The following is a 20,451-nucleotide window of genomic DNA, read 5'->3' as shown; positions in this document are numbered from 1 at the left end:
GAAAAAGCTTGTTATCCAACAAAAACCTCATTATTTACCAAGGTCATTTGGATAGTTTTCGAGCATCACTGGGCACTGGCCAGAACTAAGACAATGATTTATAGAAACTAGATAAAACCGGCCAACACGATCTTAAATTAGACTAGATAGATAGATGGATTGATGGATAGAGATAGAACATAGATATCAAAATATAATTCTACCGACAGTTGGGTCCCTCATGCCTCCCATATATTGTGCATTACCTTGGCTTTGCAGTTGCCACTGAGACATATTTTGGAGGCATGTGCACCAATTGCACTCTTGACAGCACAGCAACATCAGACAATGGAGTCTCTCCTGAAGTTATTTGACAGCTAGTGCCTAAAGACTGAGATACAATATTTGCAGGGCAAATTTTTTTGTGCCCCAGAATAAGTTTTAAGACTCCAGATAAAAAAATAAAAATAAATAAAAACCCCAGCAGAGCAGATTCATTTTGTTGATAAAGGACTCCTATTAGCGACTGCATCAGATCAGGCTCAGAGCACTATGGGGGAGCGGAAAAGGGGTTCTCAGGCTTTTCCTCCTCCTGCATCCTTCTCCTTCTTCTCCTCAATCTACATACACAGGCCATGGGAGTGGGCTATTGAGATAAGCAAGAATGAGTGCCACAGGCAGTGATTTCCTTGCCCCACACTCGGAGTGTTGTACCACTATGGGAAACAGTCCTCAAAAGTATAGATGATTAGGCTTAGTTCATTTCCCCCCAATATTGGGTTATGTGTATTGCTTCTCGGCCTTTTGGCTAAGATCAAGTGTAGTATCTGTTCTTATCAGTTTCATGCTGGTGGCAGGCGACGCCAGTGTGGAGCTGGTGGTGATGGGTGCTGCATGGTAGGGAGCAGGTGTACCGGGGCGTTCCGGGGCTGGTTCTGAGGAATCAGCTCGACGGCTGCCCGGATGTGACCTGTTTCCTCCGGGTCTCGCCATGAGGCTGAGAGGGTCTAGAGCCGAGGTACTTTAGTGCCTCGGGGAGTGGTGACCCCGAGGTGCCGAAACTCACTGAGTTGAAGCACGGACACCATGATCTCTTCACCTTTGTGGCACTCGCCTCTTGATTCCCGGCCTTCTGGCTAGGATCAGAGACATTTTTATAGATCTGGCCGGATGTCCGGGCAGTATATCTGCACACATTCACTTATTTATTTATTTTTGCCTCACTGTGTCACTTTTTGCGTGTTTTGTGTCCACAGGATTTGTCAGGATGCGGTAGTCCTTCTGGGTGTCCCTCCTGGCTGTCTAGGGGAGGTGTGTGTGGCCATTAGGTTCTGCACCTCCCTGCAAACACCCCGGGTACATCTGCTTTGGCTGCTCTCGGCTCTGCGGGCAGATACCTTGGCTAACGCCAAGGGGGATGCCGGGAGCATTTGTGGTCCCTTAGTAGCTTCGGCGAAAAGGGACATTGAACCTGGAACCTCGCAGGTACCTTTTTGGTCCGGAGGCGAAGGGTAAGGTTTGTTGGGGGGCCTCTCTCTCCTATCGGAGAAGGGCTTGCGATAGACCGCATCCTTTGTGCACGAATTTTTATTGTAACACGTTTGCACTTTTTCTTGCAATTGTGATTCTTGTGATTCGAGAGCACGTTCCTCGGCTCTTAATAAAGTTGTACCACTATAGAAACATCACTGCATACTAATTAATTTATTTCTTTCAAGGGTAGTGTCAAAGGTCTCTGTCAAAATTTGTCTGAGAAAAAACAAGAAAATTCTTTCAACAATTAAAAAATTTTAATTAAATAAACTGTGGTGTCATTGAGGAGGATTGAAGAAAATGGAATAAGTTTTGTTTCTAGGAATCCTTCATAACCGCACACCTATTCCCTATGTATCTGAAAACTGAAATACCAGCAAGGAACAATTCTACTTTCTATCTCTGAACAGGTCAATTTTACCTTTTTGTGAATTGTCCACTCAGATCAGGGTAACCTGCTTTGTGATGAAAGGTGCCATGGGTACACAGCTGTTGTGACTAGAGACCACAAGGATGTATCTACTGTTGAGTGTCCATAGAAACTGGAGATACTGTAAATAAAGGTATTTTTCCCTGGACAGGTACTCTTGTCCCCCCACTCATACATTCTCCCAAGATGACTTCACCTTAACAGGTGGCAGAAACGTGTTGAGAGCTTTTGTACAGTTAGTATATTGGGAATTCCCCCTGGAGCTGGCACAGAGGTTCATATTGCCTGGGGGCATGTAATTGTTAATGTATTTTAACAGTAGTTCACTGCTTTCCAGTGTTGGAACAGCCGTCTATGTGACATTGGTGGCGTCTCCCCTGATCCTAGCGACATCACTATATATCACCTTTTATTTTTGATTTATAGATCTTAAAATGATTAAAAGCTAAGTCTTAAGCACCTTCTGTCACTAGCCTGGTTAGCTTGTATTTTGATTTGCTACTTTCATGTTTAGTTATAGTTCACATCTAGTGAGACAACCAGCCTCCCATATATATTAGGGATACACAGGAGGGTTAGGGGTAGGTTCCTATGCTGTCCTTTTTAGCATGACCACACCGCCTAGGAGTAGGCCAGCTTGAGGTCCCCATAATAAGACTTTAATAGGTTCCTTGGGCCCCTGATATTGCACCTTGTGTACCTATGAAGACTATCCCCGATTCCCTTTCCTTTTGCCTACTTCCTCTCATTTGCCTTGTCTGACATAAACCAAGCGTACAATTATCGTTTAACTTACCTATGTAGTAGTTTTTGTGGTGTCTTGTGACATAGCTGTCATTGATTATATTTTTTTCCCCATTGTTGCCCATGGTGGGGCAAGTGTATCTGTCCAGTAGGTACTCATTTGGAGCACACATGAGGACACTGTGGTGCCCGACTGGTACTGGTTATGTGTCTAGTCTTTTTTTATTTTTGTGTGTGGGGGGGGGGGCGGGGGTTATTGCACATTTAATGTTCTTTGATAGATACAGCCTCACTGGAACAATAGCAGGTGTGCACCCGCCATCACTGGTTACACAACCTTGGATAAAAATAAATTAATAAAATAAGCACATTCCAGAAAGGAATGGATATTTTGCCCAACTAGTTAAAAACAGTCTGTAAGAACCTGTTGCCAAGAAAAATTACTGGTCTGTCTAGCAAATGCTATTTGCTCTTACCACCCCTGCAGATAAATTATAATATGCTGGCAGGATGGGTGTTGGTTTGTCATGATGAAAATCCTGTTCTTTCTGTCTCCTGTTCAGTGGCATTCTGTAGCTATGGATGCAGTCTCAAAGTTGGCATTCCTTGCATGAATTCTTCCATGTGCTGTGAAGTAGACCGTGCAAAGTATCTCAATGAGTTCTTTTGGAAAACTGAATGAACTAGTGAAAATGAAATGGCTATTACTAAATGTAATTGTACTTCCATCAGGCAATCAGGCCCTATCCTGTCCTTGGACAGAAAAGAATGTTGAAGATTTTTGTAAATTATTATTATTATTTATTATTATTATTATTTTTTTCTCACCTCAAGAGACTAAAATTGGCAGAGTAACCCGGGAGTATGGATGTGACTCTCTAGTACAGTCTTGCCTGTCCTTGGCACAAGATTGGAATGCAGGGAAAGTGCTTGCTAGTCCATTAGCTGCCAGGCATCCTGAGTGAATTTAACATTTTCACAGCTGATGACTCCACCTCTCATAATCTACTTGTTTGTTACCAGTATTTTGCTGTACTTTGTGGAAAACCTAAAACTCAAAAAAAGAAGAAATAAATTCTACAAATATCGTGTTCCTTTATAAATGTCAGAAGTTTTTGTTTTGGTTAAAAGTTTTATATGGCACTGGCTTCAGCTAGTTCAGGTCATCTCCAGAACGTATACATATATTTTCTAGCATATAAAAGTGCTGGCCAGTAGAATACACGTAGTTGACAGCGTTTGGGCCAAAAAAGACAATGGAGTCAATGCCAGTACCTGCACATATATGATAGTATACAAAAAAAGTTGCAGCAGCACTCTTGGTAAAAAAATAAATGGAGGCTCTTGGCGCACTTTTTGATCAAAACAGGTCCCCGCATCCACCACATGAAGGTGGCCTCACTTTGGATGGCACCTTAACACACTCATTCCCCTCACCTCTGCTGGGCATATTGCCTCTGACGGGGAGGGGTGCACAGCTAAAGAGGGTGCCACTCCCCCTTAGCAAAAAAAAAATAGAAATAGCCAGCACAACTACCTAATACACGGGTGCCCGCTGCTTTGGCAAATACAAAATATACAAAAAGGTTACAGCAGCACTCTTGGTCAAAAAATATAGGCTCTTAGCGCACTCTTTGATCAAAACGTGTCCCCCATGTACTATATGATAGTAGGTATATCTTGTATATACCTATTTTAGTTGATGTGGCATTTATGGGTTGTCTGCCATCTGGAGTCCTATTTCCCCTTTGATATTGTCCTCCTAATGCAGTCTATGGTTCCCATGATGCTTCTGCAGACAGAGGGGGAGATGTCTCCTCACTGCATTTGCCCTGAAGCTTAGTTAAGTGTAGCAAGCAATTGATCAGTGACTTCTGCCCCCTAGCTCACACTATAGAGTGTTATGAGATGCAGCATCATCCTGTGGCCTTTGTGATTTTTTTTTTCTTTTTTGCCGGAGAGCATTGTGCAGCAGCATCTTATAGGATACACTACAGAATCTGCACACAGAGACAGGCATTGAGAATCAAGAAGGGGTATAACTGCAGTTCATCATTGTATTGACTCCCTTTATCATTGCACTCTCTTAGACAGGGCAAAAATTTTTTCTTCAGCAGCACTATATATATGGAGAGACAAAGATGTATACAAGGAGATGGACCTGGGTGGGTAGGGGAAAGGTCAGATAGCTGCCAGGAGGAATCTGATCAATGATTGTTTGTTTAATACTGTAGTTCACATGATGTAAGAAACACAGGAGATCCTGACCTCCTGTCTACACAGAAGAGCATGTAATTGTCTAGTTGTCAGACTGACGATCATATGAAATTAAATGTACAGGTGCAGCTGAGCCAGGATAAAACAGATGACACTGCAGGCATACTGGTGGTGAGTGTGCTTTATATGGGCAAAAATAAATAAATGAACCCCATAAGGGTATGATCACACGGCAGAATTTCCGTGTGGAGGAATTCTGCTGGAAAATCCGCCTTAATTTACTGTGCATGATTTTAAAGGAGATGTTCTATATTGCGGTGGGGTCCGACTGCTGGGGCCCCCGTGATCTCCTGTACAGAGCCATGCTGCCATGCCTCCTCCATGTATCTCTATGGGAGATCCATTCTGCTATCTTCAGGCCCTCCCATAGAGATATATATGGAGGGGGTACGATGGCCCCCTGCTTCTGGCTGGGGATTGTGACACTCCCCTCCTGAGGAAAGCTGGGGCTCCTTACAGGTGATCCCGGGGGGCCCCCGCAGTTGGACACCCTTGCGATCTTAAACTTATCCCCTATCCTGCGGATAAGGGATACGTTTTTTCTGTAATTTTAAGTATGAGACACCACCTTATAATGGGAATCTGCTGTCCCATTCTGCAGAAATCTAAGATCAGTCTTATATTTTGCGGAATTTTGAGGCAGCATCCCATTGAACTTAATGGGGCTTGAATTATGGTGGAATTCTGTGTTTTGAAAATACAGAAATTCTGCCGCAGTTCCGCAATAACATACAGCAATTTTGCTGAACTGAATTTTTGCGGAATTGCATAAGTTCCGCTGTGTGTAAATACCCTGTGGGGGAGATTTATCAAAACCTGTCCAGATAAAAAGTTGCCTAGTTGCCCATAGCAACCAATCAGATCGCTTCTTTCATTTTTAACAGGGCCTCTTCAAAATGAAAGAAGCTGATTGGTTGCTATGGGCAACTTTTCCATTGCACAGGTTTTGATAAATCTCCCCCGATCAGTTCATCCCAAGCTGTGCTCCTTTATCTGGGGAGGACAATCCAGTTTCAGACAAGCACAGCTCAGCCTGACAGTAGATAAAATAGAGTAATATAACCCCCAACACCCTCTCCTGCCTCTAATGCAGTTACCTCTGGAGTAATGTATTTTCCAGCTTGCTGTATTCATTTTTCATGTACTATAAAATGGTATTCCAAGATTAAAATAATTCTGTAATGCGATATGTATTCCACCTCAGAAGGAATTCAAAGTCTTTTAGGTATATTCCCGTATTTCCTTGCACAGAGTGTAGATTTGTTCCACTTAAGGCTAAGTTTCCACTTGGTTTTTTTTCTGGCAATTTTTGGATATCTGACACTGCAGTTTTTGAGCCAAAGTCAGAAGTGTATTCATAAGGAATAGGACATATAAAGGAAATGAAGAACTTACACTTCTCCCTTATGTATCCACTTCTGACTTTGGCTCAAAAACTGCAGTGGCAGTATTCCAAAAACTCCCAGAAAAAAACCAAGTGGAGACTTAGCCTTACTGTATACTAAATAGGGTAGATGCACATGTCTTTCCTACAAGAAACCACATTCCTCCCTTAATTTGTGTAGGTCCTAAAGGCTAATAGGCATGAATGAAAGGGCTATTAAAAAATAATAATAATAATAATAATAAAAGTAGGAAGTTTCCAAATTCTTTCATCTACTCCAGTATCTACACATTATTGCTGCCAACCCAATGTCGCCCAATTGCTTTTCTAGGGCTTCAGGCACATTTGTTTGTACATGTGGACCCTACAAATTAGCAACTATTGTGACCATTAACTACAGAGGCAAATATTTTAATTGCGGATAGTTTCACACGTGTGTTTAATGCAGATTCTTTACAAATCAGCAGCATATTTCACAATGCATGTGTTTTACAAAAGACTATTCACATGCTATGGAAAGTAGTTATGGGTGTTGCTGGGAGCACTTGTATGTCCCTCTTTGCTCTCAGCAATATACGATTTCTATACAGTATACTAGGGCTGCATGATATATGGCAAAAGCAATCGAATCACGATTTTTGCTTTTTGCAATATAGCGATACGGCCCCCCGGGAAAACTTGCGATTATCTGCCTGGGCCGGCTAACGTGTGCTGCTGCAGGCAGGGGCCGGCCAGAGCAGGTAAAAACTAATTTAAATACTAAAAGTCAGTGTTTCCCAACCAGGGGGCCTCCAGTTGTTGCAAAACTACAACTCCCAGCATGCCCGGCAAAGGCTGTCCAGGCATGCTCGGAGTAGTAGTTTCACAACAGCTGGAGGCACCCTGGTTGAAAAACACGGAGCTAAGTAAAAGGGCACAGGGAGAAAAGTAAAAAAAACTTCTGCTCACCTACTCCCGGTCCCTGCAGATATCGTTTGTCTCCGTGCGGTCCGGTGTCTCCTCCTTTACCAAACAACTAGTAGGACCTTTCCCTTTTCAGCCAATCACTGGCCGCAGTGGTGTCACGTGTCAAGCCAGTGATTGGGTTATGGGGAAAGGTCTTTTTTGGCAGCAAACACACTAGTTTTCCCAGATCCAGTGGGAGATTTGAAAACCGCCCGGGAAACCCAGTGTATTGCTGCAGTACAAAATGTGGGGGGTGGATTGTGACAAAGGGATATGTGACAGGGGGGAGAATGTGACGTGAAAGGAAGATTGTGACGGGGGGGGGAGAGAGAATGTGACGGGGAGGGGGGAATGTGATGGGGAGGGGGAGAGTGTGGCAGGGGGAGGGGGGAATGTGACATAGGGGGAAAATGTGATGGGAGAAGCTGTGACCATGAGGGGAGAATATGACAGGGGAGAGAGAGAAATTAAATTGGGGAGATTTGAAATGGGCGGTGGACATAAAATGTGTGGATAGTTGTAAAATGGAGGAGATTGGACATGAAATGGCGGGATTTCACAATTTATTTCTCATATCGCATATGGAAATCGCAATATTTAGGCCCATAATCGCAATCGCACATTTTCCCCATATCGTGCAGCCCTACAGTATACCATACCTGATACTTTCAAGCTGTTGGGAAACTAAAACATCCAGGATGTCATGAAAGGTAGTGAGGCTGTAAGGGTATTCTGAGAAGCGTAAGCTCTCACCAGCTGGAGAGTCACAGGTTACAGTGTTAATATGAATTACAGGGATTGTACAGTGAACTACATTCAATTCTTAACCCAGGCTTCATTAAGTTTCTTTTACCGTAAGTTTTTTTTTTTTTTCTTAGCCCCTACTCATTTCATTGGGGACATTTTACTCCATACATGATTCATTTTAAAATGGCAATTAAAGGGGATGTCTGGGCTTACAAAAAAGGGTGTGCTTTTCTGTTCCTGAAATGGTGACACTCTTGACATTCACATCTATGTGTTTGAGTTGCAATACAAGACCCAGCCCATGGACAGGTGTGGTGCCTCCTGGAAAGAAAGCTGTGAATGTATTCAGACAAGAATGATGAATTTATGTTAAAGGGGTACTCCTGTGGAAAACTTTATTTTTTATTTTTATTTTTTTTATGAACTGGTGCCAGAAAGGTAAACAGATTTGTAAATTACTTCTATTAAAAAATCGTAACCCTTTCAGTACTTTTTAGCAGCTGTTTGAAAATCATTTTTTTTGTGTTGTCCACTGTGCTCTCTGCTGACACCTGATGCCCGTATTTACTGTCCAGGGCAGGGGAAAATCCCCATAGCAAACTCATGCTTCTCGGGACAGTTTGTGACACAAACAGAGGTGTCAGCAGAGAGCACTGTGGACAACAGAAAAAAGAAATTCAAAAAGTAAAGAATTTCCTCTGTAGCATACTGCTGCTAAAAAGTACTAAAAGGATTAAGAATTTTTAATAGAAGTAATTTACAAATCTGTTTAACTTTCTGGCACCAGTTCATTTAGAAAAAAAAAAAAGTTTTCCATCGGAGTACCCCTTTAATTACTTGCCTTTACGGTAAATAGCATTTGAATTTTCTGTTCCTCATTATGATCAGAATTTACAAGCTCTTGTCTCATTGCAGGGTATGAATTTTATCACTGGAATACTCATTCTTGTTACTAAAGATGAGGAGAAATCCTTCTGGCTACTAGATGCTCTCATTGGACGCATTTTGCCTGGTATGTGTTTTATTAATTTATTTAATCTGCTGTTAAATGTTAAATTTGAGTAACTATTGAATGCTGTTCCACAAATAAAAAGTAAGTTGTGCTGGTTCTGAATATGGTACTTCACCACTTTGTGTGAATTTACAGATTAAAGAATTTGTCCAGCAGTAGGAAACTTATCCTACGGATAGGGAATAAGTGTCTGATCGCAGGGGGGGGGGGCGACTGCCGGGGGCCCCCAGCGACCTCCCATACGGGGCCCCGACTCTGCTCTATTAGAGCGCGTTTTGTTCACAGCACGTCAGCTGGTTGAAACATGCCCCCTCCATTCATCTCCATGGGAGAGATGAATGGAGATAAATGGAGATAAATGGAGGGGGCGTGTTTGGACAAACTGACTTTCTGTGTGCGAAGCACCACACATCGGAGCAGAGCCTGGGCACCGTACGGCAGTTTCTAATGTTATACAGGGACATACAATTTTTTTCTCTCTTGTGTACTGTATGAAAAATCTGCCTCTAAAGAAGAATGTCTGTCTGTACCATAATGTCACACAGATTGCCTCCGTAAAGTTTTTGCACACAACTGTACCTTGTTCATGATGCCCAACTATAGTTGGGTAACTATCATCCGAGTTCTTCTGTACTGATGACTGGTAACTGGAATCTGGCAGCATTTAGAATTATGCCCTATGTTTCTGTGTTATCTAATCTGAAATCCATGTAAATTCTGTTCTCAAACTGCATCCCATTATTTTCAGTTCAGTTGGGTTCCGTTTTCACATATGGGGTAATGTTCACACATACGCAGATTTGATGCTCAGGATTTTCTGCTGCAGATTTCAATGTAAACTAAATGACTGAGCACAACTTCTAATCTGCAGTTACAAATCCTGCGCATCAAATCTGTACAGGATCCTGTATGTGTGAACGTAACCATAAAGTGAAAATCTACTTCAGAAATTCAAGGCTCTTCTATGGATCCATGTGTTTATACCAATGTGTTTTTCTGTCTGTGCTGGAAATATATAACACAATAATTATAGTGTATAACTTGATAGTTATGCAAGATCAATAAATGAAATATATATAGACATGAGGACCAAAACAAAGCCCTCTTTCTCCAAAATAAAATTTTTATATTTTTATATGTGGTGCCTTGGGGGGGTGTATGGCAGTTAGGGTGTTGCTATGCGGTATATCAAGGGTGTAATTAACTCTTGTCAGTCATGACGCCAGGGTGAGGGCTAATACTGTATGGCTTGGCCTATCGCCACCCTTCCCAAAAGCGATAGGGAGATGTAGAATAACGGAATGTCCCTAACCAGAGCTTTGCTGAAAACTTTTGGAAACTTTACTGAAGATTTTCTGTAACATGGGATAACAGGAAAAGTCCTTATAACAGTCTATATACAGTTTAGCAGAGATTGGCGTATGGTTGGGTTTTTTGTAAGTTCTTTAGCTTAGTAGGATTTTGTAAGCACAGATCCGCTGGATTTAGGGGTTTGTTTAGGTCCAGTGATCCTGCTAGCATTTGCGGGGAAGTTGTAAGAACTAGCTGTTTGATTCAGGCCGAGGCCGGCAGGCTTTGGCCCAGTAATTGCCGATGACAGCTGCGCAGATCTTTTCTCATCAGCAGCCCACGAGGAAAGAGAGAGATTATTGGACGCAGCTCCCTTTATATGGGCAGGGGCTGGCCGTTTTAGGATTGGTCCATACCATCTGTCATTCACCATTACAAAGTATTATGGGTAATCACATGACCCATGAACCACCAAAGGTCCTTTTACCTACCATAGAGTTCTGAAGCCCCGTCGCAGGGCCTTCGGGTCATGCGACGGGCAGGTAATGCAGGTAATAACATATTATATACAGTATTTACACCTAGTTTAACACCATATTAACTAGATGAGGGGTGACTAGGGGATGACTAGGGAAGCGGACTCCCACAGCTCCTAGGAACTGACTTTGGGGACCCCTAACCAAGATACGGTATGCAATACGGTACCGGGACACCACATATACATGGCCTATAAGACTCCACATACAGTAATGGACATGCTTAGGAAGGATCTGTGCTTGTCTTGGGGCTAAATGACTATGATGTGAGATTACCATAATGCTGTGGCTATTTCCATTTTGGAGTTTCCTTCTTCAACGACAAATCCCATAGTTCCTTGTTTGTAAGTTTGAGATCACTTTCCTCCCTCCCACACATCAGCCACCCCACCCTTTGAAGCACAAATCAGCTGCATTCCATTAAAAGACCAGTGTTTTCTAACCAGGGTGCCTTCAGCTGCTGCAAACAATTGGTTGCAGAATGATCTCTTTCCCACCAATCAGTCGCTCCACCCATTGAAGCAAAGACGGGCTCCCTGTCATCAGCTGACTAGTTATGAAATGTCTCGGCTGCACTGCAACCTGGGAAAACCTGAGACAACAGAAATGTTGTATGCTGTTAAAAGAAATATTGGGGCAAAAATCGCAGAAGAATTTCAAAACCCAACGTCACACAGGTACAGAAAAGATATATTATGAACTACCCTAACTTTACAGCCCCATGTATCATAGTCAAATAAAAACCCCTTTAATCAACATTTAAAGGGAGCATGTCGGCACATGTAATAGGGCCTTAAGAAAAGGTGCCCTGTCGACCTGTCTAATAAAGTAGCTGTAGATCCATTTCCAATATAAAAACGTGTTGTCCCATTATACACTGCTCAAAAAAATAAAGGGAACACTAAGATAACACATTCTTGATCTGAATGAACTAATCGAATGAAATGCTTTCATCTCTGCATAGATGAATGTGCTGACAACAAAATCACACAAAAATTATCAAATAAATCAAATTAATCAACCCATGGAGGTCTGGATATGGAGTCACACTCTAAATCAAAGTGGAAAACCACACTACAGGCTGATCCAACTTTGATGTAATGTCCTTAAAACAAGCCAAAATGAGGCTCAGTAGTGTGTGTGGCCTCCACGTGCCCGTATGACCTCCCTACAATGCCTGGGCATGCTCCTGATGAGGTGGTGGATGGACTCCTGAGGGAGGTCTTCCCAGACCTGGACTTTAAAGCATCCGTCAACTCCTGGACAGTCTGAGGTTGGTGGATGGAGCGAGACATGATGTCGCACATGTGCTCAATTAGATTCAGTTCTGGGGAACAGGCGGGCCAGTCCATAGCATCAATGCCTTCCCCCTGCAGGAAATGCTGACACACTCCAGCCACATGAGGTCTAGCATTGTCTTGCATTAGGAGGAACCCAGGGCCAACTGCACCAGAATATGGTCTCACAAGGGGTCTGAGGATGTAATTTAGGTACCTAATGGCAGTCAGGCTACCTCTGGCAAGCACGTGGAGGGCTGTGCGGCCCCCCAAAGAAATTACACCTCACACCATTACTGACGCACCGCCAAACCGGTCATACTGGAGGATGTTGCAGGCAGCAGAACATTTTCCATGGTGTCTCCAGACTCTGTCACATCTGTCACACGTGCTCAGTGTGAACCTGCTTTCATCTGTGAAGAGCACAGAGTGCCAGTGGCGAATTTGCCAATCTTGTTGTTCTCTAGCAAATGCCAAATGTCCTGCACGGTGTTGGGCTGTAAGCACAACCCCCACCTATGGACGTCGGGCCCTCATACCACCCTCATTGAGTCTGTTTCTTACTGTTTGAGTGGACACATGCACATTTGTGGCCTGCTGGGGGTTATTTTGCAGGGCTCTGGCAGTGCTCCTCCTGCTTCTCCTTGCACAAAGCTGGAGGTAGCGGTCCTGCTGCTGGATTGTTACCCTCCTATAGCCCCTACCACATCTCTTGATGTACTGGCCTGTCTCCTGGTAGCACCTACATGCTCTGGATACTACGCTGACAGACACAGCAAACCTTCTTGCCACAGCTCGCATTGATGTGCCATCCTGGATGAGCTGCACTACCTGTGCCACTTGAGCTGGTTGTAGACTCCGTCTCACTAGAGTGAAAGCACCGCTAGCATTCAAAATTGACCAAACATCAGCCAGGAAGCATAGGAACTGAGAAGTGGTCTGTCATCACCACCTGCAGAACCACTCCTTTGCCTATAATTTCCACCTGTTGTCTGTTCCATTTGCACAACAGCATGTGGAATTGATTGTCAATCAGTGTTGCTTCCTGAGTGGACAGTGTGAATTCACAGAAGTGTGATTGACTTGGAGTTGCATTGTGTTTGTTTAAGTGTTACCTTTATTTTTTTGAGCAGTGTATAAAGGCTCTAGGCACCTGTTGCCTTTTCACAGGTAACAAATGTTCTTTCAGACTTTTTAACAGGTTTATAGATGTTCTTTACTTACCCTAGTTTTTTTTGTTCACAACTTTAGGCTGGAATCTTTATAATTAATTAGCAACACTCTGTAAATTTACATCTGTAAAAATAGGGGAACCTTTATCAAACTTTAATAATAATAATGACAACAACAAATAATTATTAGCAAATTAGTGGGGGTCAAGCAGTTTACTGTGTTTTGTAATGATTCACACAATAGATGCTGCCGATGTGTTCATGTTAGTAAATGAGCTTTACACATTCAGCACTTAGTTTATTAATCATTTAGGTTTTCTACTTTATCTGTAAGGAAACCAGCTATGCATGATTTTGTTTTGACTGTCCAAGTTAGTTGTCAGCACTGTTACAGCCATTGTCATGATGTTCGTCTCACACAAGTTCATGTTTCACCATTAGAGGCAGGAGAAGAAAAGTGTAATTGCAATTGTGCAGTAATCCTATACAGGCAATGGGGTTAAATATCAGTTTATGCAGTCTCCACAGTGCTTAGAATCAGTAGCGTGGTCCCTTAGAGAAGGAAATGTATTTATTTATTTATTTATTTTTTTGCTGAAGATAAAAAAACAAATCCTAAGTGGGAATACTTGTGGGGGACAATGAGATCATTTGGCATAGGGGAGGAATTTATTAAAATGGGGAAAATACTTTTTAAGAACGCAGAAGCAAATGTAGAGGTGAATGGAGACTCCTTCAGATGGTTTTCTCTCTCTTGGGGGACTTGACAGGGTTGCCCATTGTCCCCTCTTCTGTTCGCCCTGTTTATTGAACCCGTAGAGACCCAGATAAAAGATGACCCAAAGATAGAAGGTTTTGGAGCGGAGGGCGAAAGGGATAAAATATTCCTATATGCAGATGACCTTCTGCTCTATCTTTTAAAGACCCTCATACCTCGTTGCCCTTGGTTATGGAAAAAATCTAAATGTTTGGAAAATACTCAGGATCGACTATAAATTGGGGAAAAATCAATTTTGATGCCGTTAGAACCAGGTATAGATTTGGGCAACCCCTTAGTAACATTTTTAAAAGAGAATCACAAATTTAAATACCTGGGGATACAGATATTGAGGAGTGTACAGGAGTTCCATCAATTAAATGCCTTCCCTGTGATAAGGGAAGTGGAAAAGAAGGTTAATAAGCTACCAATCTCTAAAGCAGATAAAATGGTGCTTATAAAAGCTATAATAATTCCGAAGCTGCTATATTTGTTCTGTGGGACTCCCATATGGTTTGGAGATCAAATACCAAAAGATAAAGGTGGATTATCATTCCCAGATATAAAAAATTATTTTTTAGCCACCCAACTTGCTTGGTTTATTGATTGGTGGAATGATGGATTGTTTAGATATGTATTCAAAGGTGTCCACGAGAAGTTTAAAAATATATTCGAAGTTTTTGAATCTGGTGTAATGGAAGTGGGGGAGTACAGGAAAAACCCAGGGGTGGAGTGTTTGATCAAGACCTGGGCAAAAGATTGAGGTAATCCAACATAGTTTGGAAATATCTACAATACGGCATAATAAAAAGAGAGGGGAATTCTATAAATTAGGATCATAAAAAAATATAAAAGAGAAGGGAATTAGGAAAATTTCTGACTTGACAAAATGGGGGTAAGCTTATTAGATGGGAGGACCTAAAAGAAAAGTTTGATTTGGAAGAAAAAGCATGGTACGAATATGCTAAAATTAGATACGCATTCTTGGCCACCAAAGAGAAAGAGATTAGAGCTGAGCGAACGTAAGTGATTCGATTCGTCACAAACTTCTTGGCTCGGCAGTTGCTTGCTTTAGCATGCATAAATTAATTTAGCTTTCAGGTGCTCTGGTGGGCTGGAAAAGGTGGATACGGTCCTAGAAGAGTCTCCTAGGACTGTATCCACTTTTTCCAGCCCACCGGAGCACCTGAAAGCTGAACTAGTTTATGCAGGCTAAAGTGAGCAACTGCCGAGCCAAGAAGTTTGTGACCAATCGAATCACTGTAAGTTCACTCATCTCTAAAAGAGATCTTCAGTGTAGAGACTCTTAGGGGTCTACTGTAAAAAAATGTTAATAACAAAATAGGAAAGAAAAAAATAGTAGCAAATATATATAAACAACTAGTAGTAAAGACAACAGAAAAGACTACTTTAACTTTTAAATTTAAAGTGGAACAGAGACTTAGGGGAGATCGAAGAAGAGGAATGGGGAGGATATACAGGAATGTAAATAGGTGCTCATTTAATAGCAATCACAGGTTAAGGCTGGGTTCACACCACGTTTTGTTAAATACGGTTCCCGTATATGGCTGGGAGGAGGGGGGCGGGGCTTAATCGCGGCGCCCGCACTCAGCCGTATTCGGGAACCGTATTTAATGTATGTCTATGAGCCAACCGGAGTTAACCGCAGCCTCCGGTCGGCTTAGTTTTCGGCAGTATGCGGTTTCCCAACCGCAGGCAAAAACGTGGTCGACCGCGTTTTTGCCTACTGCATTCTTCACAGGTTCTACATAGAATCTATTATTGCCCTAAGATGTTACACAAAATGGGGAAACAACTGGACTCCAGTTGTCCAAGGTGTGGGGAGCAGGATGCCGGCTGGGAGGTTAAATTTTTGTTTTGTTAATCTGTATTAAAACAAAGATGAAGAAAAAATTCCTATAGTTTATGTCAGTCACGAATAAGGAACACCCACCTGACACCTAAAGTAAGAATAAATAGATTTATATGAGTAAAATACTATAATCATTACACTATTTGATTCTACCTAGATTCTCCTGCTCTACAGCATCATACTGTTAGCGGAGACTGATTATTCAAGGTGATATGTTCCCTTTTAATTTTTTGTACACTCAAATTAAATACAATCATATAAGACCCATCAGCAGTGGGTAGTCTGCTTGCTGGTGGTGTCCAGGTGTTAATAAGTTGTATTTTAGAATATATCATTATCGGGTTTTACATTAGATTGCTGTGTTCACAAATACAATTGTAAAAATGATTTAATGTCTGAGGGGACCAATAGGGGAGAAGCTCTGCACTCAGGCTCTCAATCAGCTGTTTAGGAGGGAGGGGAATGTGGCATGCATGAATAGAAGCCGCAGTGTCTATTTCTCCAATTACTGGATACCAGCCATAAGCATATGACATATGTGCACCATTTATTTTTTGTTTACAGCATTGTCTGGAATTTAAGATAACAGCATCAGAATGCTGTTCTTCTTATGTCATGTCCAAAATCTGGTGTGTGGGGCACAAATGGACTTGACAGATTGTCTTGAACTCCTTGCCTACCCATGATGTACAGTTGTGTGTTAAGTCAGGAGCCAAGGCCACTCTGTACACACATGCGTAACTTCTGGTTCAGGGTGGATCAACTGTAGGATGTACTAGTGTGGAAATCTGGAGAGCGTTGTGGGTTAATGATCAGGGTAGCAGTCCCTGATATGTCACTTGGCCAAGTGGTCATATCCAAAGTCCCTCAGTAGACTCCACAATGTCCTTTTTCAAGTAAAGCTTTTTCCCTTACTTGAAGCCTAGGAAAAAGACTTCTGATAGCCAGGGTTTCGGTAAACCACTATATTTTACTCAACTTTTGATGCAGCACGATACTATGCAGATACATGGAAGGTGGCTTGAATTTGCACAGCTTTAGTTTCAGAAGAAGCAGCATCATCTTTGTCCCAGCTGACGCACAGGCTGGGACAAAGTCCAGGAAGTGAGAGCAGGACCAGCACTCCTCTGTGCTCATTTCTGTCCTATCCGACACTTTTTTGAAAACTGAGAGGAAGGTGTTACTTAACAGCCTACAATGATTGGATGAAGAGCAGCAGACTCGGGTAGGAAGTGATAATGCATGGATACATACATGCATACATATACTAGCTGAGTACCCGGAGTTGCCTGGTTTTTCCTTCCTAATCCTTGTTGGGGAGGAAAATCAACAATGGAGGCAGCTTTTGACTTCATATCCTGTCCTCATATATTGTTGTCATATCCCATATCCAGTCCTCATATCCCCTCCTCATAACCAGTCATCCTATCTAGACCTCCTATCCCGTCCTCCTCCTCCTATCCCATCATCCTCCTCCTATCCCGACCTCCTATCCCGACCTGTAATATGTGTACCAGGTATTATTGAAATATCTCCAGTCGTACGGAAGTTATGTGGGAACATACATTTCCCATTGATTTGCATGGGACTTTAAACAAAAACACCGACCCTGGCAAATGGGGGTGAGTAAGGGTTAAATCACCTATCCTATGTTTGTTGTTGACATATAAGTAACACGTGGGCCAAGTTTCATGTTAATATCTTTAGCCGTTTGGACATGATGCTGGAACATACACACATTGGCCCTCATTTACTAAGAGTGGAGTGTAGGTTTCTCTGTGGGTTTTAATTCCCTACAATTTATTTTCCACGGTATTTACTAAGGTTTCCCTACATTTTCCACTTTCCCTACACTTTGCTTTTCTTTTCTTTTCTGATCTGTCGGGTTTTCCTCAGCTCAAATCCACCACATTATATGTGGAAACCTTAGTAAATTTGTTGGGTTTTTGTTAAAATGTCGGGAACACGCCCCTTTTTGAAGACCATGCCCCCTTTTCCCAGTGGCCACGCCCCTTTCAGATTTTCTTAGCAAGATGGAGAGTTATTCGGGGGGGGGGGGGGGGTTCAAATTCTGGCGCAAAATCTGCCCCAGACAGAATTTTCTGTTGCAATGCGATTTTGCAATAGTAAATGAGGGCCATTGAGTTTGATAGAGATAGATATAATATAATATATATAATATAATATGTAAAATATGTTTTGCATTGATCTATATAAGCATCAAATTATTGCTTATGAAAGTCCCCTAGGAAGTAGAAAAAAGAGTGAATGGGGAGATTTATCAAAACCTGTTCAGAGAAAAAAAATGCTTAGTTGCCCATAGCAACCAATCAGATTGCTTCTTTCATTTTTGAAAAAATAAAAAGCAATCTGGTTGCTATGGGCAACTCAGCAACTTCCCCCTGGACAGGTTTTGATAAATTTCCCCCAATGTTTTTAAAATTGCTTTTTTCTGGTCACTTTCCAAACCGAAAGATTGAATAAAAAGTTATCGAAAAGTCATATCTAAGCCAAAATTATACTGTTAAAAAAAACTACAGGTCACAGTGCAAAAAAAACATGAGCCCTTACATAGATCCGTAGGGGTGAAAGTTATATGGATAAAATGTTTTTTTTATTGATTTTATATATTTTAAGGAGAAAGACAAGATGTATACAAATTTGGTATAATTGTAATTCTACCGGTAGAATAAAGGTAAAAAGTCAATTTTACCATACAGAGGGCATAGAAAATATCATTGCCCCACAAATTTTTTATCCAACAAATAATTTTTTTATGATAAAGTTCAAGGGTGTCAATAAAAAGTGCAACACAAAATAAGCCCTCAAACGGCTCTTTCTTGAAACAAAAAAGTTCTTGGTCTGAAAAGGTGAAGAGGTAAAACGATGAGCAAAACATCAAAATGAGAGGGTTTAGAATGGATTAAAATCTTATTAATGCTTTGTAGTGCGATGCTGCATCCAGGTCTGCAGTGTAAGCTGGGAGGAAGAATCTGTCCCCATCCCTGGGATATTACATAGTAAACACACTACCTGCACGTCTTTTGCTCTACATAGTCTGGATTATGAGGTTATAGATGCAATAGTGTTTGTGCATAAAAGGACAATACACAACTCATTAAGCTGTCCGGGCTCTGGCTTTTGTGGGACATAAAATCAATTCATCATAGAAGAGGTTCTTGTTATCTTGTGCTGGGATTTGTTTTGCGTAGATCATGTTAGTAAATGGTCAGCTTATCAAGTGTTCTGTGCAGGAAATAGCACACTTATCACGTCCTGTCCTTCAAGTTTCTATTATAAGCCATTTAGGAGCATATTCAGGGAAAATGTTCCCACAGTTTATCTAAAAAAGGTTGTGGATATCTCAGTAAATTTCTGTTTGTCCTGTAATGACAGACTTGATTTATTTGAAACCTTATAAAAGTCTGCCTCTCTCCCTGTTTACCTTTTATGGTAATTGTGTGCTTTGGGATGAACTATGCCCTGTTTACACTATATTTTTTCATGTGTTTTAGCAAAATAATATATAAATATATACAGTAGCCCTTTAAGTGTCAGAACGAACATTGTATGTTGAAACCGTTGTATGTTGAGTCCATAACTTTATAGAAACCTGGTAATTGGTTCTGAAGCCCCAAAATATCAACAAAAAATAGGTAAAAGCGAGGCTTGACGACAAAATAAGTAGATAACTAATACCGATATAGCAAGTCCTTACATATAGAAGTAAGAAAGATCTGCTGGGAGCTGTAAATCACTATGTAGAGGACAGGAGCTTCTTCAGGATCCTGTACAATACACAGTGGGGGGGGATTTATCAAAACCAGTGGACAGGCAGAGTTGCCCATAGCACGCAATCAGATCGCTTCTTTCATTTTTCACAGGCCTTGTTAAGAATGAAAGAAGCTATCTGGTTGCTATGGGCACCTGGGTAACTTTGCCTCTCCCCTGGTTTTGATAAATCTCCCCCAGTGTCTCAAAAAATTAAATTAAGCCATCCTTGCCTGGTGTCTAAAGGAGCAGCTAACCCTAGCACAGGTGAAAAGTAGTAAAGAACATGTACAGACCTCCCTGGACTGTAGGGGGCACTACCAGAACCTGAGGCCATTGTAAGTTGAGGGGCCACTGTGTGTGTGTGTGTGTGTGTGTGTGAGATATATATATATATATATATATATATATATATATATATATATATATATATATATATAGTAGAAAAAGCGCAGCACTCCTCCAATATGTGCAAAAAAATGTGGATTTATTTAGCTCACATAGCAGCAGCGACGCTTCTGTCCTACCATAGGACCATTTTCAAGCTTGAAAATGGTCCTATGGTAGGACAGAAACGTTGCTGCTGCTATGTGAGCTAAATAAATCCACATCTTTTGCACATATTGGAGAAGTGCTGCGCTTTTTCTACTTTTATACTACATGGACTGTGGTCGAGTCTGGGGCGCCTGCACCTGCTGTGTTTTGGACTAACAGTATTTTGTAG

The 20,451-nt window shown here is 41.7% G+C and overlaps 1 protein-coding gene, 1 long non-coding RNA gene and 1 pseudogene across 5 annotated transcripts in view; 2 read left to right on the top strand and 1 right to left on the bottom strand.

Annotated features, from left to right (window-relative positions):
* Positions 1–20,451, top strand: part of GRTP1 (growth hormone regulated TBC protein 1) — a 59,632-nt gene that overhangs the window by 25,574 nt on the left and 13,607 nt on the right. For all 4 annotated transcript variants that reach the window (XM_056555821.1, XM_056555819.1, XM_056555820.1 and 1 more), the window contains one exon: positions 8,955–9,051. In XM_056555821.1, the coding sequence (XP_056411796.1) occupies positions 8,955–9,051 (97 nt within the window). The remainder of the gene's footprint in view (positions 1–8,954; positions 9,052–20,451) is intronic.
* LOC130358929 (U2 spliceosomal RNA) lies at positions 768–858 on the top strand (annotated as a pseudogene).
* LOC130355553 (uncharacterized) lies at positions 2,943–19,802 on the bottom strand. The gene is made up of 4 exons (XR_008888576.1): positions 19,675–19,802; positions 13,379–13,436; positions 3,515–3,734; positions 2,943–3,313 (listed from the first exon to the last, which is right to left on the bottom strand). It is a non-coding gene; the product is annotated as an uncharacterized LOC130355553 (long non-coding RNA).

The sequence above is a fragment of the Hyla sarda genome, chromosome 2, assembly GCF_029499605.1.
Source record: "Hyla sarda isolate aHylSar1 chromosome 2, aHylSar1.hap1, whole genome shotgun sequence".
NCBI classification, from domain to species: domain Eukaryota; kingdom Metazoa; phylum Chordata; class Amphibia; order Anura; family Hylidae; genus Hyla; species Hyla sarda.
This window is presented reverse-complemented; position numbering and strand designations above follow the sequence as displayed.